Here is a 25,728-nt window from a genome sequence, read left to right on the forward strand (position 1 = left end):
TTTGCTGATGATGCTGTATGGCGGCTCGTTTTTTGCGGGACAAGATGACGTTTTCAGAGGTTCCATAGTTATTTATATCTGTCTTTTTGATTGCGCGTTATTCCACTTTTTGTTCGGCATTATGATAATAAAGCGTTGTTTTTAGCCTCTTTTTTTTTTTTTTTTACAGTGTTCACTGAAGGGGTTAACAAGTGGGACATTTTATAGGTCGGGTCGTTACGGATGCGGCAATACTAAATATGTGTACTTTTATTGTTTTTTTTATTTAGATGAAGAAATGTATTTATGGGAACAATTTATATATTTTTTTTTCTTTATTTACGATTTTTTTTTTTTTTTTTTACACATTTAAAAAAAAAATTTTCTACTTTTTTACTTTGTCCCAGGGGGGACATCACTGTATAGTGACAGATCGCTGATCTGACACTTTGCAGAGCACTGTGTCAGATCAGCGATCTGACATGCAGGGCTCCTGGCTCACCAGCGCCTGCTCTGAGCAGGCACTTGGCAAGCCACTTCCCTGCAGGACCCGGAAGTAGCCCCGTGGCCATTTTGGATCTGGGGCCTGCAGGGAGGAGACGCTCGGTACAAGGTGAGCACATTGCCTTGTACCGAGGGTCTCAGGGAAGCCCGCAGGGACCCCCCTCCCTGCGCGATGCTTCCCTGTACCGCCGGAACACCGCGATCATTTTTGATCGCGGTGTGCCGGGGGTTAATGTGCCGGGAGTGGTCCGTGACCGCTCCTGGCACATAGTGCCAGATGTCAGCTGCGATAGTCAGCTGACACCCGGCCGTGCTCCCCCCGTGAGCGCGGCCGATCGCATACAACGTTCTATCCCGTCACTGGGAATTAAGTCCCAGGTCACCTTGACGGGATAGTACGTCATATGGGATTAAGGGCTCTCTAAATGCAACATGGCGATTGCTAATCCAGCAAATTTTGCATTCAAAAAGTCAAACGGCGCTCCTTCCCTTCCGAGCCCTGCCCTATGCCCAAATAGTGGTTTACTCCCACATATGGGGTATCGGCATGCTTAGGAGAAATTGCACAACAAATTTTGGGGTTTATTTTTTCCTGTTACCCTTCTGAAAATAATTTTTTTTTAGCCTAATGAACTTCTTGAATGTGGTTTTGAGCACCTTTAGGGGTGCAGTTTTTAGAATGGTGTCACTTTGGGGTATTTTCTGTCATATAGGCCCCTCAAAGTCACTTCAAATGTAAGGTGGTCGGTAAAAAAATGGTTTTGTAAATTTTGTTTAAGAAATGAGATATTGTTGGTCAACTTTTAACCCTTATAATTTCCTAAAAATAAAAACATGATATTTCAAAAATTGTGCTGATGTAAAGTTGGCATATGAAATATTTTATTTATTAACTATTTTGTGTAACATAACTCTCTGATTTAAGGGCATCTAAATTAAAAGTTTGAAAATTGCAACATTTTCACCAAATTTCCATTTTTTCCCAAATAAATGCAAGTCATATCGAAGAAATTTCACCATCATGAAGCACAATATGTCACGAGAAAAACATATCAGAGTCAGTGGGATCCGTTCCAGAGCTATAATCTCATAGTGACAGTGGTCAGAATTGTAAAATTTCGCCTGGTCAAGAACATTTATTAACAATGTTAGTCCTTTTGAAATTAAACTACCCTATATTAATGGGTAACACTTCAACTACAAGAATTATTAATCACACATATTACCTAGTGGTGGGTATCACCCAGGTAAAAAGATGAAGTACATTTTTTGTTTTAAAAAAAATAATAATTTTTTTTATTAACATAATTACGAAAAACAATTAAAATAGAAAGGTGCTGAAAAAAAAGAAAAGAGGTAACCAGACCGTATGCATCGAGGACTGATTAGCCAGATAGATGACCCTGGCTGCTACATTAAGGATGGACTGGAGAGGGCAACGTTGAGTAAGGTGGAGGCCAATTTATAGAGAGTTACAAAAGTCCAGGCGGGAGTGGATCAGGGCAACAGTGACATTTTTGTTGTTTCCATGGTGAGAAAGGGGCGGATTCTAGAGATGTTCTTTAGGTGGAAGTGACAAGAGCAGGGAGGAGATTGTATATGGGATGTGAAGGAGAGATTGGTGTCAAACATAACACTCAGACAGTGCACCTACTGTCACACACAGAGAGGGAGATGTCAGCATTAGAAAGGTCAGTAGATGGCGGGAGTAGAAGAAGTTCAGTTTTGGAAAGGTTGAGTTTCAGATAGAGAGCGGACATGATGTTGGAGACTGCAGACAGTCAGTGGCGTTCTGTAGTACAGCGGGGGGGTAAGGTCAGGGGATGACATGTATAGTTGTGTGTCACCAACATGAAGATGGTGAAGATGGTGCTGAAAGCCAAATCTGCTGATGGTCTTTCCAATAGGGGCTGTGTAGAGGGAGAAGAAAAGGGGGCCAATGAATGAGCCCTGAGGTACCCCGACAGTGAGAGGAAGAGGAGACAAAGTGGAGCCAGCGAACGATACACTGAAGGAGCGGTCAGAAATATAGGAAGAGAACCAGGAGAGAGCAGTGTCCTTAATGCCTATTGTTTGGAGCATGAGGAGTGGGAGATGGTGCTCAACAGTGTAGAAAGCTGCAGAGAGGTCATTGTTACATTTTGCTATCAAAAGGTCAGTGGTCACTTTGAGGAGTGCAGTTTCTGTAGAATGTATGGGGACGGAAGCCGGACTGTGAAGGGTCTAGGAGAGAGTGAGCGGAGAGGTAACTGGTAAGGCGGGAGTAGACCAAGCACTCCAAGAGTTTAGAGATGAAGGGGAGACTGGTCTGTAGTTATTTGTGCAGCATGGGTCGAAAGAGGTTTGTTTTTTTTTTTTTTAAATAATGGAGTAATGATAGAGTGTTTGAAAGAAAGGGGGAAAATACCAGAGGAGAGGGAGACACTGTAGATTTTAGTTAGGTGAGTAGTGATGACTGTAGAGTGAGACTGGAGGAGATGTGAGGGAATGGGGTCAGTAGTGCATGTAGTAGGATGAGAATGCAACGCCCCAGAGTCCTGGTCGTTGCAGTACTGTGGCTCCGCCACTATGGGGAGCTATGGTGCGTCTGATGGCACTGAAGGAGTTCATCGGATCAGGTATCACAGACACCAATACATTTCACAGTCGGGCCTCCGGGGGGAGCTAAGGGTTCTATTCATTAGGCCACTCCCCACCATAGTGGGTAAACTGGGGGTCAGGCAGGAAGTTAGATCAGAAAGCTGACTGGGTTGGAACCAGGCAACACCTTGTGGCAGAGGGTGTTGTGGGGGAAGATACAGTAGGGTCTCTGTCAGGGGTGGGATCCTGACAGAGGCTTGGCAACTTGAACGAACGTAACGGGACCGTGCCTGCTCCGGGTAGCGGCGGTGCCCAAGGAAGGAATAGAAGCGAGATAGATTGTGCTGAGTGAGAAACGAGATCACGCAAAAGGAGAAATACCAGTAGGAGTCGTGCTGTAAGACCGAAGCAACATCCTACTGAGGCGCACTACCGGTGGCCGGAACGCCGAGGGAGTATCATAACATTCAGCTTCAAGCAATACTCCAAACAGCGGCAGGACAGTCAGTTTAAGGCGGGCTGTCTAACTTAAATCACCTATGCAGTCTTGGGGGGCAACTTGTGGAGAGGGGCGACTCTAGGGTCCCGGAAGAGCTCCGAGCCTACCCGTCAAACGGGTGCCGTCCCAACCAGAACATCAGGGAGGGACGGAGGATTAGCAGAACATCATCTAATCGAGTTGTGAGGGAACTTAAGAAACAGACACAACAGTTGTGGGGACTTTCCGTAAGCACAGCAGGGAAGGACCGCAACACATAGCGCTAGAAGGAAGGCACAGATTTCCACCTGTGAAGAGAACTCTGGAAGTGCCATTGGACCGGCCGGACTTGCGCAGCCTGGTGAACCGTATGCCGGACTGAGGACCCAGAGATCTTCAGTAAAGAGGTAAAGAGACTGCAACCTGGTGTCCTCGTTATTTACTGCACTGCACCACTACAGCCTCACCACCACCATCTACATCCGTCACATCATTCACTGTGCGCCCCTCGGCAGGGTCACGGACCGGGCCTAGCCACCGTGACAACCACAGAGCAGAGACTCAGAGGCCCGGTACCGGGTACCCCTCGGCCCTGCGGCAGTGGGGGCGCTCCAAGAAGAAGACAGGAGCCTGGAGACTTCGTCTTCTGTGACTGAGTCAAATGTGGAGAGTGAGCCAGGGGAAATGCAGGGAGGGTTGGGAGTCACTGGTGGCTGGGAGCAGATTTCCTGAGGAATATTCTCTATTTTCTCTGTCAAGTGTGAAGCCAGATCATCAGCACAAATGTCTGTGATACAGGCCAGTATAATAGCACAGAAAAGCTTTGATTCTGTGTTTAAAAATGGAATGGTGTTTTTTTTTTCCAGAAGAAATCTATAGAGAAAAAATGCATCAAAACCACAGAGTTCAGCAGCGTCTTTAGACCACAAAGGGCAGAGATTTCATGAAATTACGTCCACTTTGCTTGGAAATGTAAACCTTGTTCACATGTAGGGAGGGAAAATACTGTGGATCTTCTGCTCCTGTTTTGCACAAAAATTCTGCAGTTTAACTGTCCAAGCAAAGTGGATGTGATTTTATGTAAACTGCGCCCCCTGTGGTCTAAAGACGCGACTGAACTATGCGGTTTTGGTGCTTTTTTTCTCTCTCTTGTCTTCTATGTGGAGTCTAAAAAAAACACATGTAAAAAGCAGCAGTTACTTTATTACATGCAGAATCGAAGCTTTAGGGTATGTTTCCATGTTCAGGAAATGCTGCGTGTTTGATGCTGCGTAGAGCCGCAGCGTCAACAACGCAGCGTCCAGATGTTCCAGCATAGTGGAGGGGATTTCATGAAATCCTGTCTCCACTATGCATTAAAAGACGCATGCGGCACACCCGAGAAAACTCACATGCGGCGCGGCTTTTAAGAACGCAGCATGTCCTTACATTGCAGAAACAACGCAAGAACAACGCAGGTGACCTGCCAGTGACCTCAGGTGCAGATTTGGTCAGGATTTTACCTACATAAAATCCTGACCAAATCCTGATGCAGTCCTGAACGTGGACACATACCCTTAAATGTACTATAAAAAACACAGTAAGGGCATGTTTCCACGGTACGTAAACGCTGCTTGTTTGACGCTGCAGCGTCAAACAAGCAGCGTCCAGATGTTCCTGCATAGGGGAGGGGATTTTATGAAATCCCGTCTCCACTATGCGTGGTAACCTGCACGCGGCGGCCCTGCGACTCCGGACATGCTGCGCGTCTTTTCAGAATGCAGCATGTCCGTACACCTTGCGGGGACGCAGCGTCCCCGCAAGGCATATCACAGGGCCCTATGGCGAGGGGTGCGATGATCCCGGATGTGTACTGTACACATCTGGCACCATCGCGTCCCATTAAGGGGGCGGGGCTTAGCGCCGAGCGGCTTCGCCGCTGCGGCGATCCCGCCGGCGAAACGGACCGTGGAGACGTACCCTTAGGGTATGTGTCCACGTTCAGGATTGCATCAGGATTTGGTCAGGATTTTTCATCAGTATTTGTAAGCCAAAACCAGGAGTGGGTGATAAATGCAAAAGTGGAGCATATGTTTCTGTTATACTTTTCCTCTAATTGTTCCACTCCTGGTTTTGGCTACAAATACTGATGAAAAATCCTGACCAAATCCTGATGCAATCCTGAACGTGGAGACATACCCTTACTGTGTTTTTTATAGTACATTTAAGGGTATGTGTCCACTTTCAGGCTATGTCTCCACGCTCAGGATGGCCGGCGGTATCGCCGCAGCGGCGAAGCCGCTCGGCGCTAAGCCCCGCCCCCTTTCTGGGACGCGATGGTGCCAGATGTGTACAGTACACATCCGGGATCATCGCACCCCTCGCCATAGGGCCCTGTGATATGCCTTGCGGGGACGCTGCGTCCCCGCAAGGTGTACGGACATGCTGCGATCTGAAAAGACGCGCAGCATGTCCGGAGTCGCAGGGCCGCCGCGTGCGGGTTTCCACGCATAGTGGAGACGGGATTTCATAAAATCCCCTCCACTATGCTGGAACATCTGGACGCTGCTTGTTTGACGCTGCAGCGTCAAACAAGCAGCGTTTACTTACCGTGGAAACATACCCTCAGTGTCCACGTTCAGGTTTGCTTCAGGATTTGGTCAGGATTTTATGCAGGTAAAATCCTGACCAAAAATGCACCTGAGGTCACTGGCAGGTCACCTGCGGTGTTCCTGCGTGTTTTGTTCATTGTAGCAACATGCTGCGTTCTGAAAAAACGCACCGCATGTGCGTTTTTGCGGGAAAAACGCATGTGTTTTTTAATGCACAGTGGAGACGGGATTTCATTAAATCCCCTCCACTATGCTGTAACATCTGGACGCTGCGTTTTAGGGTATGTTTCCACCTTCAGGATGGCCGGCGGTTTGGACGGAGCGGCAAACCCGCTCCGCCCTAAGCTCCGCCCCCTTCTGTGACGCGATGATGCCGGATGTGTTCATTGCACACATCCGGCATCATCGCACCCCACGCATAGGGCCCTGTGATTTACCTTGTGGTGGCGCAGCATCGCCGCAAGGTACACGGACATGCTGCGATCTAAAAAGACGCACCGCATGTCCGGAATCGCAGGGCCGCCAGATGCTTGTTACCACTTATAGTGGAGACGGGATTTCATAAAATCCCCTCCACTTGGCTGTAACATCTGGATGCTGCGGGTTTGACGCTGCGGCTCTGCACAGCGTCAAACACGCAGCGTTTCCAGAACGTGGACACGTACCCTAAAAAGGCAACTTCAAATCTGCAGGGAAAACACATCAAATAAGGGGGAGAAGATTGTTACTGTGTTGTTTGGTGCGGACATCTGCAGAAAAAAATACAGAAAATACAGTATTTCTGGAACGTGTGAACACAGCTTTACAGACGCAAAAAAACCAGATGCCGTATCGTGATGGAACATAAAGATGAGAACGTTTTCCCTGTTCTGACTGTGAATGAAGGAACAAACAGCCACGTCGGGGACACCTGAAGGTTAGAGATTTGCTGCCTCCTGTCCACGCACCAGGTACCACTGACCTGGATGTTGGACCGGAGTCCTGTGAATTGATCCAGTCATCTCTTTTCTCAACTGTCCCAGAAACAGTGGACAGTCCCAGTTTTGGCTCTACGCCCTGCAGTCTTGGGGTCTGCTGAATGTCTTCACTGTCACCGCCCCTCTGACAGCTCCTTCTGCCAGGGCAGGAAATGGTAAATTGGCGCGGTTTGGGGAGTGGACAGTGGCGTGGACAATATTTGCCGGGGAGCCCTACACGTGCGGCATGAGCGCTCCCTCTTTGGGTATGTACCCACGGTCAGTAACTACTGCGGGTTGGACGCTACAGACATACATAGCATCAAACCCACAGTGGCCGGATGTGAGAGCATAGCGGATGGCATTTCTTCATGTCCACTATGCATCCGCAGACACCTGCGGCTCACCCCCGGAGCCGGACATGTGGCGCGTCTTTCCAGACCGCAGCACGTCCATTTCCTAGTCTCCGCAAGATAAGTCTCACTGTATGGGACTCCGTGACCACATGCGGAGTCACCTGCGTTCAATAGACGGCAGTGCTCTGGACTCAGCGGACATGCGCTACTAGTTCCAGATTGTGGGCACCCGGCCTTTCCAGTCCTCTATAGCTGTCAGCTATGCCACTAGGCCCACTACACGTACAAGCTCCTCATCACACTGAGGTTCCTATTGGCGAGCTCTGAGTGTGACAGCTGCGCTACTCCTGGTCAGTGTCACATCTTCCTCACCTGCACAAGTAGTCATCATTGCCTCCATTTTTACACAGAGACTTGTACTGTCCTTTTAACTCCAGGCAGCATAATCGCTAGCGGAGAGCCGGATCGGGAACAGGCGAGGACTGCGGGATCCCTGGGAAGTCAGCTATCAGCAATACCTGGCACACATCGGCGCTCTGACAAATGTCCCGGCCAATCAAGGCTCTGCAGGCGGGGCTTCCAAAATCCAGGCAGTTCTGTGCATCCAATGGGCGAGTGTGTAGGCGTGGTTTTGTGCATTCTGGGGGCGTGGTTTAAGACGGCGGTAGCCCTACCGGAAAGCGTCGTGTGACGTCGGTGCCGCACAGGAGCTGCGGCAATCGCTGCGGAGAATGGTGCTAATCAAGGAATTGTGAGTGCGGGCAGCGGCGGGAGCGGGGTGCGGGCCCTGCGCGCCGAGGGGACGCTTATCGTCTGCAGGCTGCCCGGGAGCATAAGCGCTGCAGCCTGCTGGGCTCCGCCTCTGCTCTCGGCCGGTGCTGGGCCTCCGCGGCCGGTTCCTCTGGCTGTGACTTACCTTATACTTACCGGCTCCTGCCCCGGTGCACTGTGGGTAGTGGCAGCCAGGTGTGATGTCATGGCTTGTGGTTGCTGTGACGTCAGCCGGTGGCAGCTGTGGTCAGGGCAGTGGTGGCAGCTGTGGCCAGGGCAGTGGTGGCAGCTGTGGCCAGGGCAGTGGTGGCAGCTGTGGTCAGGGCAGCTGTGGTGAGTGCAGTGGTGGCAGCTGTGGCCAGGGCAGTGGTGGCAGCTGTGATGTCAGCCTGTGGCAGCTGTGGTGAGTGCAGTGGTGGCAGCTGTGGTCAGGGCAGCTGTGGCCAGGGCAGTGGTGGCAGCTGTGGCCAGGGCAGTGGTGGCAGCTGTGGCCAGGGCAGTGGTGGCAGCTGTGGCCAGGGCAGTGGTGGCAGCTGTGGCCAGGGCAGTGGTGGCAGCTGTGGCCAGGGCAGTGGTGGCAGCTGTGGCCAGGGCAGTGGTGGCAGCTGTGGTCAGGGCAGCTGTGGCCAGGGCAGTGGTGGCAGCTGTGGCCAGGGCAGTGGTGGCAGCTGTGGCCAGGGCAGTGGTGGCAGCTGTGGCCAGGGCAGTGGTGGCAGCTGTGGCCAGGGCAGTGGTGGCAGCTGTGACATCAGCCTGTGGCAGCTGTGGTGAGTGCAGTGGTGGCAGCTGTGACATCAGCCTGTGGCAGCTGTGGTGAGTGCAGTGGTGGCAGCTGTGACATCAGCCTGTGGCAGCTGTGGCCAGGGCAGTGGTGGCAGCTGTGGCCAGGGCAGTGGTGGCAGCTGTGACGTCAGCCTGTGGCAGCTGTGGTGAGTGCAGTGGTGGCAGCTGTGGCCAGGGCAGTGGTGGCAGCTGTGGCCAGGGCAGTGGTGGCAGCTGTGACGTCAGCCTGTGGCAGCTGTGGTGAGTGCAGTGGTGGCAGCTTTGACATCAGCCTGTGGCAGCTGTGGTCAGGGCAGCGGTGGCCGGGGCAGAGGTCACATGTCACTGCTAACTACGTAACGTCACCGGTACAATCCGTGGCCTCTGCCTCACACACCACACGCTCTGTACTGTCAGGTCATTTAATGCGAAAACGGCTAATGAAAAGCGTCTCCAGAAGTAACATAGTGTGAGCGCTCTCCTGCCCCCTGGTGACTGTGTGACCCTGTTACACACGGAGTCTGCCCCTGTCAGTCACAGGGCAGCCATGTCATTGGTGCCTGTGCCTGGGGGTCCGGGAGGTGAGGGGGCGCTACTATCTCCAGGTGGGATGGTGCAGTATGATGGGCTGCAGGACAGTACAGGGCCATATATTGTCCTCACACCGGGGTCTCCTCTGTCGGTTAGTAACGATCATATAGCCCCCAACATTGGCTGTTTCTAGAGATGATCCTTGTGGGATTCTCCGTGGAGCTGTCACCTGAGCAGCCCTATTACATGTCACTGCTCCGAGCGCTGTCTGGCAGGTCACTTGTTTCCAGAGACAGCACTGAGAGCAGTGTGAACATGATGCCTTAGGGTACATTCTTTGTCTTGCCTTTGTTTTTGTTTTTGCGCTGGCAGGTTTTGTGCCGACCACCTCACTAAGGCGCTGGAGAGGCCAAGATTGAAAGATGCTCGTGTTTTGGCTCTTCTTAGTTTAGAGTCAGACGTAGCACCGTCTTTTCAGTAAGATTTACGGTGTCACACGTTTGAATGATGATGACGTGGTCTAGACCTGAATGACGTGGATGATGACGTGGTCTAGTTCTGAATGATGTGGATGATGACGTGGTCTAGTTCTGAATGATGTGGATGATGAAGTGGTCTAGTTCTGAATGATGTGGATGATGATGTGGTCTAGACCTGAATGATGCAGATGGTGACGTGGTCTAGTTCTGAATGATGTGGATGATGACGTGGTCTAGTTCTGAATGATGTGGATGATGACGTGGTCTAGTTCTGAATGATGTGGATGATGACGTGGTCTAGACCTGCATGACGCGGATGATGAAGTGGTCTAGTTCTGAATGATGTGGATGATGACGTGGTCTAGACCTGAATGATGTGGATGATGTAGTGGTCTAGACCTGAATGACGCGGATGGTGACGTGGTCTAGACCTGAATGACGCGGATGGTGACGTGGTCTAGACCTGAATGACGTGCTTGATGACGTGGTCTAGACCTGAATGACGCGGATGGTGACGTGGTCTAGACCTGAATGACGCGGATGGTGACGTGGTCTAGACCTGAATGACGCGGATGGTGACGTGGTCTAGACCTGAATGATGCGGATGGTGACGTGGTCTAGACCTGAATGACGCGGATGGTGACGTGGTCTAGACCTGAATGACACGGATGATGACGTGGTCTAGACCTGAATGACGCGGAGGATGACGTGGTCTAGACCTGAATGACGCGGAGGATGACGTGGTCTAGACCTGAATGACGCGGATGATGACGTGGTCTAGACCTGAATGACGCGGATGATGACGTGGTCTAGACCTGAATGACGCGGATGATGACGTGGTCTAGACCTGAATGATGCGGATGATGACGTGGTCTAGACCTGAATGACGCGGATGATGACGTGGTCTAGACCTGAATGACGCGGATGATGACGTGGTCTAGACCTGAATGACGCGGAGGATGACGTGGTCTAGTTCTGAATGACGCGGAGGATGACGTGGTCTAGACCTGAATGATGCGGATGATGACGTGGTCTAGTTCTGAATGATGTGGATGATGACGTGGTCTAGACCTGAATGACGCGGATCATGACGTGGTCTAGACCTGAATGACGCGGATCATGACGTGGTCTAGACCTGAATGACGCGGATGATGACGTGGTCTAGTTCTGAATGACACGGATGATGACGTGGTCTAGACCTGAATGACGCGGATGATGACGTGGTCTAGTTCTGAATGATGTGGATGATGACGTGGTCTAGACCTGAATGACTCGGATGATGACGTGGTCTAGTTCTGAATGATGTGGATGATGATGCGGTCTAGACCTGAATGATGTGGATGATGAAGTGGTCTAGTTCTGAATGATGCGGATGATGATGTGGTCTAGACCTGAATGACTCAGATGATGACGTGGTCTAGTTCTGAATGATGTGGATGATGATGCGGTCTAGACCTGAATGATGTGGATGATGAAGTGGTCTAGTTCTGAATGACACGGATGGTGACGTGGTCTAGACCTGAATGATAAAAACCTTATCCATAATACTGAACAGAAAAAAAACAGGAAATAAAGGAACATTAAAAAAGGCATCAATGAAATAATATGCCTCATATAAGTTACTGTAGGAACCATTTGTACCCCATAGGTAGGTAATGGAGCACATCTTAGAGTGTCCGTGCCCTTAATACTGAAGCCAGTGTAAATGACTGCTGATAGTGTCCATAGACTTCCACTATAATTTGCACCAATTTCTGGCATAAATTCTGGTAAAAAGTGTTTTCCTGCGCAGGCCTTTATTTCTGCAGTCGCCCTACCTGCCTGCGGGAGCAGCCGTCACATTATTAGGCTAGGTTCACATTGCGTTAGTGGGTGGTCGCTAATGGACAGCGTTGCACGGCGAAAATGTCGCAATTAACGACGTGCAACGGGTCCGTTAGCGCACCCATTGACAGCAATGTAAATTTCGCCTGCAGCTCATCGCTAGCGCGTGCCTTTTTCGGCTCGCGCTAGCGATGTGCCGTCCTTTTGTAGCGCGCCTCGGACGCTGCTTGCAGCGTCCGCGGCGCGCCTGAGGTCCGTTCCCCGCTCTCACAGATCGGGCATCTGCGAGAGCGGGGACGTTAGCGCGGCCCCTACAAATACATTGCGTTAGCGCAATCCGCTAACGCTAGCGCTAAACGGATTGCCCTAACGCAATGTGAACCTAGCCTTACTCCTATGGGGTCTCATGCTTTTGGGTTCCATGCCCACTAGTTTGTATTCCGGCTTCTCTGTGTTAGGCCGGCATCACACTCAGTGTAGAGAAATATGGTCCGTATTTTACAGGTGTAATACGCAGAAATGATCCCAAAACAGTGATCCAAATGTCATCCGTTGGCAGGGTGTATTTTACGCATGTTAACCTCCGTATGGCATCCGTAATGCCTTTTTTTTTCACGCAACCTTACATCTTGTAACGGTTTTGAGGCCTGAAAATAATTTAAATCATCAGCATCAACCCTATTTAAGGCCTCTATAACAGGCACCCTCCCATCTGGCCATTTTGTTGCTGTGCTTGTGTAGGTGTTTTGGTGGTACTTGGGCAACATGTGTGACCTCCTGCAATTCACACCAACTCAGCCGGTGTTATTTAATTGGGTCTTGTCACGCCGCTTTGGCCAGCCATACCCCGTGATAGTGGATCCGCGAAGGAGGAGAAGAAGAATGTGGGTACATCCACTTTTGAGGCAACGCCACACTAAAGGGCATTTTCACCGGCTGCATACAGCTCTGCGGACAAATCCGGACAAATTCTTCCAGTACTGTCGCATGACCATACCCACCTTTGACATCTTGTTGGAGACAGTACGTCCAGGAATAAAGTATCAGGATACCAGGATGCGGAAATGCATATGCGCAGAGGAGCATCTTCTCCTTACCTTACGGTATGTATTCACCATCCTCACATACTGTATGTTGATGATGGTTTTTGTCCTATTTTGATTTGCATAGCATCTTATTTAAATTATATTAATACATTATGTATAAATCATATACATATATATAGTAAATGGTAAATGTTAGTATCCAGTGTAAATTTAGGAAGGTACACTGGTCTCCTGCCTTTTTTAATCCTCATATTACTTTGTTTTACTAGGGTTTTTGTAAAGCCTTGTAACATAGCTAATTTTTTTAATTTTATTTTGCTTTCAGATTCCTGTCAACTGGATTATCTTATGCGGGCCTACATCTTGGGCGGTCCACTATTTCCGGCATTGTGCCATGTGTTCAAATCTGGGACAAACTACTCGAACTTGTGATGCCGGAGCCCAAAAGGGAGGATTGGCTGAAAACCGATTTAAGAACACTTGTGATTTTCCTCACTGTATTGGAGCCCTGGATGGGAAACATATCAGGGTACGTAAGCCGCCGAACTCGGGCTCCCAATTCTACAATTATAAACAGTTTTTCTCTGTAGTTGACAGTAGCTACAGGTTTATAATTGTAGATATTGGGGCCTATGGGTGAACAGGAGACTCTAGAGTCTTCAATTCGTCCATTATGGGTCAGCGGCTACGTGAAAACCAGTTGGACCTCCCACCACCACAACAACTCCCAGGCTCCAATGCTGAAGCAGTGCCATATGTTCTTGTGGGAGATGAGGCCTTCCAATTGAGCGGGAATGTCATGAGGCCTTATCCCAGGCGCAACCTGGACCACCGGCGGCGTGTCTTTTAATGTCAGACTTTCAGGGGCACGGAGACTGGTGGAGTGCGCCTTTGGCATTATGGCATCCAAATGGCAGTTCCTCAAGTCTGCCATTCAGCTGACTGAGGCAAATGTAAATGAAGTAATAAAAGCTTGTGTTGTTCTGCACAACTTCACAAGAATTCATGAGTGCTCCTCAGCTGATAGTGATGAAGGTATGTTGGCCAATGTGGGTAGGCCTACAACACAAGTCCTTCCTCCGCGGCGTCCCCTTTCTGGCATAAAAGTTAGGGATCTTTTTACAAATTATTTTGTTTCCCCTCAGGGAGCTACTCCCTGGCAAGATAATGCTGTTTCTTTGTTGTAATTTTTCTATCTATATCTATATCTATATATATTTTTTGCAAAAATGCATAAATTACTTAACTATGTGTGTTTCATTGACTTATGTTACAGATGTTTATCAACCGAGTAATTGAGTATGATGTTGTAATGATTTGTCCAACAAACTTAAATTGACTTTTGACAATATTATTTTATTATAGCAAAAGCCTTTTTTGGATTTTAAACACCATATTAATATGTTTTTTTTTTTGTTTTTTTTCAAAAACCAGGACATAACCCATTTTTTTTAGAAAAATATAACAAGTGCTATCACAGCAGAGTCAAAGAAAAACCTGTTTGCAAACAAAACTAAATAAGAATTATCATAAAACAATTCTCATTACAGATTTCTGTAAGTTGGTGGAGGTGATGGCGGAAGCTCGGGGTCCTGGTAAGGTGGCCTTTGTTGTGCCAATTGTCCCTCATCCTGTGTGAATGATGTATGTCCCTGCTCAAAATGATGCCCTTGCTCATATTGGCCAGTTGGGTATTGGCTATAATAAGGGTTTTGAGTATGGCCCTCATGAGGATGAAAATAAGGCCTTGCATCATAACCCCCCCAATATGGCCATGTCGTCCATACCCAGGTTAGGACCAGCCTCCAGCACTGGGTCTGGACAAGTGGCCATATTGGGAAGGCTGATGGTATGATGGCATATGGTAATGTGCTGGCCTTGGTGGGTTTTGGGTGGGAATGGGTAGAGGTGGAGGGGGTGCTTCAAATACTTGTTGAGCATGCACTTGTTGAGATGATGGAAGGCACAGGACGTTACTTGCTGACAGCTGCCACCTCTCAATGAACTCAAATAATTCATAGGGTTCATTTGGGGGGGGGGGGGGGGTACATGCATCAATAAGTATTTGAAAACACCCTCTCACATGTAGCCTCACCTCACGGAGTATGGGACGGAGGTACCGGGCCAGGCTCCTCGCATAGGCCTCCTCACCATCATCCTGTGCAGCCCTGGCCAAATAATTAAGGACCCCATTGTCCACATTCCTGCGAGTTTCTAGCAGCTCTCTCCTTCTGCGGCCACGGGGGGAAATGACAGCAGGCTGTGGGGAGGTCTCCAGTGGAACGGTAGGGCTGCTACTGTTTCCTGGATCATCCTGACTTCCTGGATGTGGTGCTGCTGCGGGTGGTGGTGCGGCTTCTTGGCCAGTTGTTGCCGGATCTTGTGGTGCAACTGAAGATGTTGCAGGAGGGATGTCCCTGGGAGGATCCGAAGATGGGCCGGCCACCTCTTCTCCTTCCCCAACCGGATCTATCAGGGCCTCCGAGTCTGAGCCGGTCTCCCTCTCTGTGAGGTTGGACTGTGTTCTGTTTGTAAAGTATGAGAATGATTGATAAATAAAAATTTTACCTTTATAAAACGTGTGTAATTTTGAATTATGTTTTTACTTACGGTCTCGGATCCATACTGGGATCTAAAAAGGAGAGTTGGTCATAATAAATAGATTTTTTTTTTTTTTTGAAGGCGCTGCTGCCCCACTCCTGGCCCGCTGCTGCCTTTCTCGCCTATATTGGTCGCGTATGCTGCGCCATCGTCTCATAACATCTTCCACTGCAATGATAGGGAAAAAAATAATGTATAAGGCCATTGTGCACAGTGGTACCGCAATGTGTCAGTGATATAACAGATTTTAATGTGGCCTAGTAAGCTGCATTTCTTAAAAAATATCATCAACATAAAGATTGTAAACACAAACAGCACAATACGATATAATGGAAAATACATAGATTTTCCTGCCATAAGGACAAGGTCCTCTCCCCTCTGTAGCAGTCTGTCATTGGAAATTTTTATAATGTAAACGACATCTATAAAACTCTGTACGTAACCGCTTTCTCATGTCCAGCACCGTGGAATTAATGGTGCTATGTAAATAAATGAGATTAATGTTAATGAAAATATCAGAAGGCCCAAATTCATGTAGGTAATGCAGTTTGCAATATTATTCGTAGAGAAACATGAGTGTGCTTATCTGCCTCTGGACCTCACGTGGCCGCTGCTCATATTCTGGGTAAAGGATCCCACGTACGCTCCTCCATGCCGCCTCTTTTCTGGCCCGGTTGGAGTGATGGGCATCTCGCTGATCCCATATTTCGGGCCTCTCTTGCACCAGGACCAGCAGCATTTCCACATTAGTAATGGATGCCATGATGCAGGAGACTCCGTGGAGGCGAGCCCCAGACTTCCGGGATGTCTTTTCAGCTAATTAGCATGTCTGAGCTTCCTAATTGAGGGCTTGGCACATTTCCTGGCACCTGCTGTACTCTTGCGTATTTCTCGCAAGTCACACTGTTGGTCCATGTGTAATCCGTATTTTTCTCGCCCCCATAGACTTTCATTGGCGGATTTTTTGCGCAGTACGCTGACAAAGGCAGCATGCTGCGACTTTCTACGCCCGTAAAATGCGGCTGCGTAATATACGGCAGATAGGAGCTGCCCCATAGAGAAACATTGGTCCGTGTGCAAGGCGTAGTTTTTGCGCCTCTCATACGTCCGTAAAACTCTAGTGTGACCCCGGCCTTACAATGTAGAAGTATGTGATCACAAATCAGAGGTCATGTGACAGCCGCTCCGGCTGAAAGAGCGGAATCCTGCCAGTGTGCCAGTCTGTGTTCACCCAGAGATGTTGTCACTTGTCATCTGTGGGAGGTGATGTGTTGACATCTTGGTCGCTGCTGCTGCCAGTGATTGACTGCAGTGGTGAATCGGTGAGCAGAGCCTGGCTAGGGGCAGGGCAGTGCTGGCACAGGAGCATTAGGGGATTGGTTTGGTGAGTATTACTCCTTTCGTTAGGTTCCACCATTGGAGGCAGTCATGGTCACACATTCTCTGCCCCTTGTCTGTGACTTGCTGTGATTTAGCTGTAAGAAAATCGCCATCACATGTGACTTGCATTGGTCTATGGCGATTGTGTCACTTGTGACAAACGACAGACAATTGCAGCTCTGTGTCCCAGGAGGTCGAAGGGCGCATCATTAGATGCTGTAATCCTAAGCCAAAGTCATAGCCTCGCACTCCCCTGTAATTGTTTAGGGGCTGATTTCAGCCTTCGTCTCCCATTAAACTTTGATTTTGCACACCGACACTGTAAACAGTAGATGACAACACTTTTTATAACTGTTTATCCAGACTGTGGCTGATTTATCTTGGTTAATGGCGATCCCGAGGCACACCAGATGTACAAATCAGGTGACTTTGAAGGACATTTGCCAAACAGCCCATTCATGGTGGTACCGGTCTGATGACTGCCATTGGTAGCGTGCTGTTTGCTTCTAAGCTGGAAGGATGTCCTTTAAATGGTTAAAGCAAAGGATTTGTAACTAGAGATCTCCAGACTTTGTGATAAGTGACCATGGCTGGGGGGAGCAGCAGTCCGCTGTAATAGTCCCTGGTCTGAGATAAGGAGCTATAGCTCACTGCTGCCCCCTTCAGCAGGTTGTGGCTACTGCCCCTCGTGCTGGAGAATGACTCCTCCTGGTATATAATGGAGCGGGTTCTTGGAACTAATGACAGCTGTGCCAGATCGTCCCCTAAACAGCCGAGTCCTGTGTGTTGTGATGAATCAGCCCAATCTTTTTTTTCTTTCGTTTTGCAGAAATGACAGGTGCACTGTAAAGGGAATCTGTAGCCACACTATTTCTACACAGAGACCTTGATTCCAGTGATGTCACCTACTAGGCTGTTTGCTGTAGTTTTGATAAAATCGTTGTTTTTATCTTCTACAGATCTACCAGTTTTCTGAATACTAAGCTCTGTATCATCCCACTCACACCACTGGTTGGCATCTTTCTGCCTATGCACAGTGCATGCCGAAAGCTGCCAATTACTTGTGTAGGTGGGAGTATACAGAGATCATGAATATGGAGGACTACATGGCAGCAGATTTATTAGTATTCTAATGAGGTTAATCTGCAGATAAAGCAGTGATTTTATCAAAACTACAGCAAACAGCCCCGTCGGTGATACATCACTGGAATCGGGGATCTTTCTCTACATTAGGCTGCTCTCAGATTAGGTGGCAAAAACCTGGTGACCGATTCCCGTTAAGGTAATTTATTCGGTGTCGGTCTTGGTGTATTTTTGTTATGGATCATGCATTTTATTGCTCCATGTGAAGGTTTACTTAGTAAAAAGCAAACAGACCAGGGTGTGTAAATTCCCATTTAATTACTCTTTATGACTGTTAGTTTACTAAATGGTAAAAAAGTGCATGCTGAATTATTGATTGACTTCATACTTGAAGTTTTGGCACGTTTCCTTGTAAGTGTTGATTGATGTGTTATGATTTGCTTCTCTTTAAGTGAAACAGTCGTTCTCGAAGCGGACTGGGCTGGAACGGGGGCTTTGTGGCATATTAGAGGGGGATTCCCATCTTATGGGTTGTTCACTATTATTCTGTATTGATGCCATGCCCGTGTGATCGGTCATAAATGTCAGATCGGTGGGGGCCTGACACCCACCGCACCTACAGATCAGCTGTTACCAGTCTCACACCACAATCTGTGTGATGCCCTACTGCTATGGATCTTGGAATAACAATACTTTCCACAAATGGATGTGTAAATAAAATGTCCCTGTGCTGAGATAATCTTATACATGTGCCCCTGCTGTGTAATGGCCGTGTCTGACCGTGCAGGGACATGGTCTGATCATACCACAGCTCCTGGGCAGGGAGGAAGCAAAAGAGTCTACAGACAGGACAGCATGGGATCACAGCTGATTCTTTGAAATTAAACATTGTTTAAAAACAGGCAGGGAAATGCTTTATCTCACAAAAAGAATCAGCTGTGATCCCACGCTGTCCTGTCTGTAGACTCTTTTGCTTCCTCCCTGCCCAGGAGCTGTGGTATGATCAGACCATGTCCCTGCACGGTCAGACACGGCCATTACACAGTACACAGCAGGGGCACATGTATAAGATTATCTCAGCACAGGGGCATTTTAGTTACACACCTACAGTTGTGGAAATTATTATTGTATCAAGCTCTATAGATTACAATAAACTTTTGTTTGGGGAAAACCCCTTTACGGCTGCTCGTTTCCAATTTGGCCTTTGTAGACATGTTGGCGATACCTGACAGATAAGTGACCGGTCATCTCCTCATACTCGGTGGCCCGTGACCTCATGGAAGCAGGGGTGTGCTGCTGCTTCTGTTCCCCTCAGGCCAGTGAAGGAGCCCTCAGTTCCTTGTACCTACAGGCCGACATCGGCTTATCTAACCGTCCCTTTAGCCGATACGGCTAGTCTTATGCTGCTGGCACCTGTACTTATTTTTGGGAAAACCAATAATTTGACATGTTTTATTACCAAATAGATAAAGGGTAGCACTGCCTCAGCTGTATTTAGCTCTTTAGGGGGTATTCCCACATAGCCATAGGTAAGGGATAGCTTGCTGGGGGGCCGACCACTGGGAGCTGTACGGAGCCTCGGCTTTTATGACTGGAGGTGCACATACTTTCTGTCCACACCATTCATCATTTATGGAACTCCAGCACTCTATTTCCAGCAATCCCATAGACAATGAATGGTGCGGAGGCCGAAAATGCTCTTCTGTTCTCAGGATCGCTGGCGATTCTTCCTGCGATCAGTTAGCTATCCCCTAGGGCAGTGATGGGCAACCTTTTGAGCTTGGTGTGTCAAAATTCGCCAAAAAACCGAGCATAACTTGGGTGGTGTGTCACCTTGATAAAAAAACATAATTTTGCGACATGTATAGTTTAAATAACAAATATGTATAATTATAATTATTTAACTTACCTGCTTAGTGACTTCTTTGTTCATCTGTCAGTTGTTTTCTTTTGTTGGTCTTGTTCTTGCTATTATTTAACTTGTGTGGGGTGCCGTGAACTAAGATAAGTGAGGGGGAGGGGGAATTCTTGCGATGGCGAACCTGTGGCATTCCAGCTGTTGCAAAACTACAATTCCCATCATGTCTTCACAGCCAAAGCTTTTGCTTGGAATGGCCAGGCATGATGGGAATTGTAGTTTTGCAACAGCTGGACTGCCACAGGTTCGCCATCACTAAATTTAGTGACTTTTTTGTTGCTGAATTTCACTTGCTAAATGTTCAATTGAAGGTTGGTATTTTGTACACTTCAAGCCCAAGCAAGCGCTACTAAGTTCATCTGTCAATCTGTTTCTTTTGTTGGTTTTGATATTATTTAATGCTGAGAATAAGGTCTCACAAAAGTAGGTAGAGGGAAAAATAGTGAGTAAAGCCATTGCTATATTTTTCAGGGTGCTAAGTGTCTGGTAACCTATTCCAGGCACTCCAAATTTCCTGTTCATAGTGGCACTCCTCTTGAGTCTCCAAGCGGCACCTTTCTAGATTCTCAAGCTTTGACCTCAAGTCAACAAACACCTGAGCCCAGATGCTGTCCTGAAATTCTGCAAGTTGCATCTCCAAATCATCAATTTGTATCCACTGGAAACCATTTAATTCCAAACTACTGTAGACTACTACATCAGGATACTTAATTATTTTCATGGTCTGTTCTAGGCTTCTAAATTGATGAAATCTATCACTGAACTGGTCAAGTAACGAGTCTAAAACATGCTGGTACTGTATATGCAAGGGTTCCATTTCATTTTGTACAGCTGCACTGGCCTTCTCAAAATACTTTGTTACTCGAGGAAAATACTTATAAGTTTTAGTTTCTACATCTCGCTTGAAAATTTTAAGTTTACTTTCAAAAGCTTTTATGTATCCAAACATAACGTCAATACTTTTGCCAAAACCTTGTAGCTTTAAGTTCAGTTCATTAATATGAACAGAGAGATCTGTAAAAAACATCAGGTTGTTGACCCACGTAGAATCATAGAGCTGAGGAAAGTTTCCCAGATCCTTATCCTCAAGAAATAGCTTAATTTCTTCAAAGCACTCCACAAAGCGCTCAAGAACTTTGCCTCGGCTCAGCCATCTTACATTATTGTACATCAGCAGTCCACTGTAGGTGGAATCAACCTCCAGTAAAAGTGCAGAAAATTCTCGCTTGCGAAGGGGGCGAGCAGCTATTAAATTAACTATTTTTGTAACAACTGACATTAAGTCGTTTAAGTCAGTGAATCCTGCTTTGGCACATAAAGCCTCCTGATGGATAATGCAATGAAAAGGCACAATCGGATGTCCAATACCTTCCGTAAACAATTTAACAAATCCGACTTTTTTCCCCACCATGTTTGGTGCCCCATCTGTCGTCACTGACACAACTTTAGAAATATCAATGCTTAGGTCACAGAATGTTTGCATAACAACCTTACATATTTCACTTCCTGATGTACTTGTTGGCACTGATACTAACTGTATCAACTCTTCTCTCATTGTGAGACCATCAGAATATCGACCAATAATGGCCAACTGAGCATGTGATGTGACATCAGTAGTTTCATCAAGAGAGATCGAAAAATATTTACAATTACTTATGTCTCTCTTTAACTGATGTTGTACGTTTGCGTTCAGTCTCATTATTCGGTCTTTTATGATATTTCTACTCAGTGGTAACTCAGATATTCTCTTAATAATTGCATCTTTATTCTGCATATCATGAAACAGAACTGGTGCACATCTTAAGAGAGTATCTTTAATAAATTCTCCCTCACTGAGTGCTTTTCCATGCTGAGCTATGGAGTGAGCAATGCTCAGACTTGCAGATGTTAAATTTGTAGAGCTTTTTACAAATTTAAGGATGGAATTAGATTGGCTCTTATGAAGGTGTAGCTGCCTGGAAATGTATTCCTTCCTTTCATCCTCACTTTTTTTCAAGAGCTGGGAATGATTAGTTTCAAAATGTCTATTTACATTCCACGTTCTGCTTACTACCGTTTCACTACATAGAACGCAAAATGATCTGCCATTTTTTTCTATAATGCCATACATCTCAGTCCATGACTCTTGAAAGGGTCGGCTACTGCTACTACCACTCCCTTTACTCAACTTTTGTTTCTTATTTTGTGGCTTCTCCATGAGAGAATATTTATAGTTAGCCCTGCAATTAGCAGAAATAGGGGTTAATAAGGATGCACCACAAACAGTAATGGTGGTGAAATGGAGTCTGTACTGCAAGATGGCGTTCCTAATGGCGGGAAACGGCACCCATAGCACAGGCCTCTTCCAGCCTCCCCCTCACTTATCTTGGTTAATTGGCCAATGACACCCCACAGTTCACTAGATGACTAGATGATGGTTGCTGCCTGCAGACAGCACTCACAGGGCCTCCGGACAGCTATCTCCTCAGGCCTCAGAAGTCTCAGAAGGGCCTTCTGGTCGGCGCAGCAGGGAGCAGCGCAATGTCGCCCAAACAACACAGATCCGACGCAGAGGCCTGGGACTTCCGGGAGCTGCGCCTGGCCTACCGGAAGTCCCAGGCCTAGACGCTCTGCACCGGAGCTCTGTTGTTTGGACCCACAGACCTCCTGCATGGCATCCGATCCGATAAAAAATCGGATCGGATGCCATTGTTTAGCATTCCGATACCGCAAGTATCGGGTATCGGCCGATATTTGCTGTATCGGAATTCCGATACCGAGATCCGATACTTTTGTGGTATCGGGTATCGGTATCGAAACAACATTAATGTGTAAAAGAAAGAATTAAAATAAAAAATATTGCTATACTCACCTCTCCGACGCAGCCTGGACGTCCGCGAGGGAACCGGCAGCGTTGTTTGCTTAAAAATCGCGGTTTTCCTTCCTTACTTGAAGTCCCGGCTTGTGATTGGTTGCGTGCCGCCCATGTGACCGAGACGCGACCAATCACAGCAAGCCGTGACGTAATTTTAGGTCCTTCAGGATTTTAAAATTACGTTCCGGCGTTGTGATTGGTTGCGTGCGGTCACATGGGCGACGCAACCAATCACAACGCCGGAACGTAATTTTAAAATCCTGAAGGACCTAAAATTACGTCACGGCTTGCTGTGATTGGTCGCGTCTCGGTCACATGGGCGGCACGCAACCAATCACAAGCCGGGACTTCAAGTAAGGAAGGAAAACCGCGATTTTTAAGCAAACAACGCTGCCGGTTCCCTCGCGGACGTCCAGGCTGCGTCGGACAGGTGAGTATAGCAATATTTTTTATTTTAATTCTTTATTTTACATATTAATATGGTTCCCAGGGCCTGAAGGAGAGTTTCCTCTCCTTCAGACCCTGGGAAAGAAGCAATTTCTATGGGGCCGCGGCCGGCGTGTCACTGAAAATGACTACGCGTGTCAGCACTGACACGCGTGTCATAGGTTCGCCATCACTGCCCTAGGGAATGAGTGTACATTCTGGGAATATTCCTTTAAGGAGTTGCATCGTTATAAGAAACCTTTTATCATGGCTGCTGGCAATTCCAGTTCCCAAGACTCAGTCACGGTTGGGTAGTATTACATAATGACTATTCTTAAAGGCAATCTGTTACCAGGATTCTCTACATCTGCATCTGAGAGCAGCATGATATAGGGCTAGAGATGCTGATTCCAGTGATATCACTTACTGGGCTGAGAGCTGCAGTTTTTTTATACATACACTGTGTTATTTGCTGGAGGTTTACAAATTCTCTGAGTTTTATGTAACCCCCACACACACACACACACACACGCACACACACACACCAATGACTGACAGCTTTCTGTGTACACTGTGCATAGGCAGAAAACTGTCAATCAGTGGTGAGTGCGGGGTCTTAGAGAGCAATCATGGATAGAAGAGCTTCCCTTTAATCTGTGTGATCAGTGTATATATGATGTGTGTTTGTAGCATGCCATGAACCAGTTTCTGAGGGTACACGCACACTGAGGGTACACGCACGGCGTCTTTCCATGTGCAGCGGTTTATTGCCTTTCTAATCAATGTTTTTTTTTCCTTTTCCAGCCGCGTAGTGTTGCCGTGCTCCGTGGAAGAGGTATGCCTATACCTATATTTGCTGATAACTCTGATATAATGTTAGTAATATGTAGTGAGTCCAATGATGCAGAATGTGGGGGGCTGCTATGCTGGCCCCAGATGGAGCCAAGTTTCCTTACATGTAGAGAAGTTCTCCTTCAGATCCTGTACTGTGGTCTGCTCGCACCCTGATGACCGATGGTGGATCCACATGTTGTGGTCCCGGTTTTCCAAACCCCATGAGAGCCCACTAGCCTCTTCTCTGGCAGCCGGTGTAACCAGCCGGACCCCCGCAGCTGCCCCGAGTTACGCCGGTCTGTACCTGCCGTGTGCTGCAGAGAATTGCTGACACATCCCAAAGTCCTGCAGATCCAATGTGAACGTGTCTGTGCAATATACTACAGAGGCTCGGAGGGAGACGTGTCCATGCCTCGCAGCCTGAGATATTCATGGCCCCACCTCCGATTAGGGCGAGATCTGGCCCACATGCAGTTCTCCCATTTCCTTCCATGTGCAAATGTAGCCAGTTTTTGCTCTTAATTTGTCCACTTTCTTCCTGGTTTATTCCTTGTGTTTTTTTTTTTTTTTCAGATAAAATTAAAGCTTGTACCTTAGTTTTTTCTATAGGGATAACATTGAATTGCTCAGTTTGTAATTTATTATAGGGAATCTGTCAGCAGGTTTGGCTGTGTAATGTGACAGCAGCAAGAGGTAGGGACAGAGACCCTGATTCCAGCAATGTATCCCTTAGTTTACAGGGTGCAGCAGTTATGATAGATAATCACAGTTTTCTCTGCTGCGGCTCTAGCAGAGCTCTGTTGTTACCCTGTGTGTAGTCTCGCCCACCGCTGATTAGTAGCTTTCTGTGCACGTTGTGTAGTGACAGAGCGCTGCTTATCGGTCATGAGCGAATATTCCCTGAAACAGTGTCCTCAGGATGCCCGAATAATATGTGAGACCCCCGGCTGCATGTCTCGTGGCTTTTAGTAGACAAACAGGCAATCCCTGCATGTGTTGTGGCTGTCTATCAGCCGTGGGGTCACAAAAATATTATTTGCTCACGCCAAAGACTCTTGGTTAGCCCCCAAGCATGCTCTGATAACGCAGCTTGCTCATCACTACTGCTAATCAGTGGTGGGGCGTAGTTGGACTAGGTTGCACGAGGCAGCTTGTCCTGTTGTGATAATCTCCTGCTGATGAAACCCTGATTGTATTGGAGCAGTGAAACACAGACTAGAAAGTGGCACATTGCTGTAACCGAGCTCTCTTTTCACTACATCATGATCTCTGATTACATCGCACAAACCTGCTGACAGATTCCCTTTTAAAAGATCCCTAAAAAGCAGGAGTTAAGCGTGTCTGCCTTCTAACATATTGACCCTTGGTCCAGAATGGGTTGCTTTTCAATATATTTATAGTGCTCATAGCTCAGTTTACAACTGGTCACCCTGATCTGTCCCCAGATCCCCCAATACAGTGTCTGTCTGCAGTATGCAGTTAGCGCCCTCTACTGGTGGCTGCTGTCATCTTTTAATCTGTCTGTGTTCTGAATATATGAGAGAAGTCCTGTGTATTGGGTGCCGTTTCTTAGCTTACTAGAAAGCATGACCCCCTATTCTCAGCCGCCTTGTGCTGTGGGCCGGTTTATCTAATGTAGGTGTGATTCTTTAGGATCTGCCCTGCTTGTTACATACAAGGCGGACACATAGGAGCTTGGCAGACCTGCTATTATGAAGTCCTTTGTTTGCCCACACATGGATTTTTCTTTCCTGCCTACTTGCTGTATTTTCCCA

The 25,728-nt window shown here is 47.6% G+C and overlaps 2 protein-coding genes across 3 annotated transcripts in view; one reads left to right on the top strand and one right to left on the bottom strand.

Moving 5' to 3' along the window:
- The first annotated feature begins 8,065 nt into the window (after positions 1 to 8,065).
- The window catches only part of PITPNB (phosphatidylinositol transfer protein beta), a 54,870-nt gene continuing 37,207 nt past the window's right edge, over positions 8,066 to 25,728 (top strand). Inside the window, exons 1-2 of the mRNA XM_077295169.1 lie at positions 8,066 to 8,195; positions 23,924 to 23,954. Of these exons, the coding sequence (XP_077151284.1) occupies positions 8,176 to 8,195; positions 23,924 to 23,954 (51 nt within the window). The 5' untranslated portion in view covers positions 8,066 to 8,175. The remainder of the gene's footprint in view (positions 8,196 to 23,923; positions 23,955 to 25,728) is intronic.
- On the bottom strand, positions 14,212 to 25,723 carry LOC143815658 (uncharacterized). 2 transcript variants are annotated; one of them, XM_077295157.1, is made up of 3 exons: positions 24,258 to 25,723; positions 15,468 to 15,626; positions 14,212 to 15,382 (listed from the first exon to the last, which is right to left on the bottom strand). In XM_077295157.1, exons 2-3 carry the CDS (start codon positions 15,479 to 15,481, stop codon positions 14,650 to 14,652), a joined length of 747 nt encoding a protein of 248 aa, XP_077151272.1. In that variant the 5' UTR covers positions 15,482 to 15,626; positions 24,258 to 25,723; the 3' UTR covers positions 14,212 to 14,649. The 2 variants fall into 2 exon arrangements, with proteins under 2 accessions (XP_077151272.1, XP_077151263.1); XM_077295148.1 differs by having other exon boundaries at positions 24,076 to 25,723.

The sequence above is a fragment of the Ranitomeya variabilis genome, chromosome 1, assembly GCF_051348905.1.
Source record: "Ranitomeya variabilis isolate aRanVar5 chromosome 1, aRanVar5.hap1, whole genome shotgun sequence".
Lineage (NCBI taxonomy): Eukaryota > Metazoa > Chordata > Amphibia > Anura > Dendrobatidae > Ranitomeya > Ranitomeya variabilis.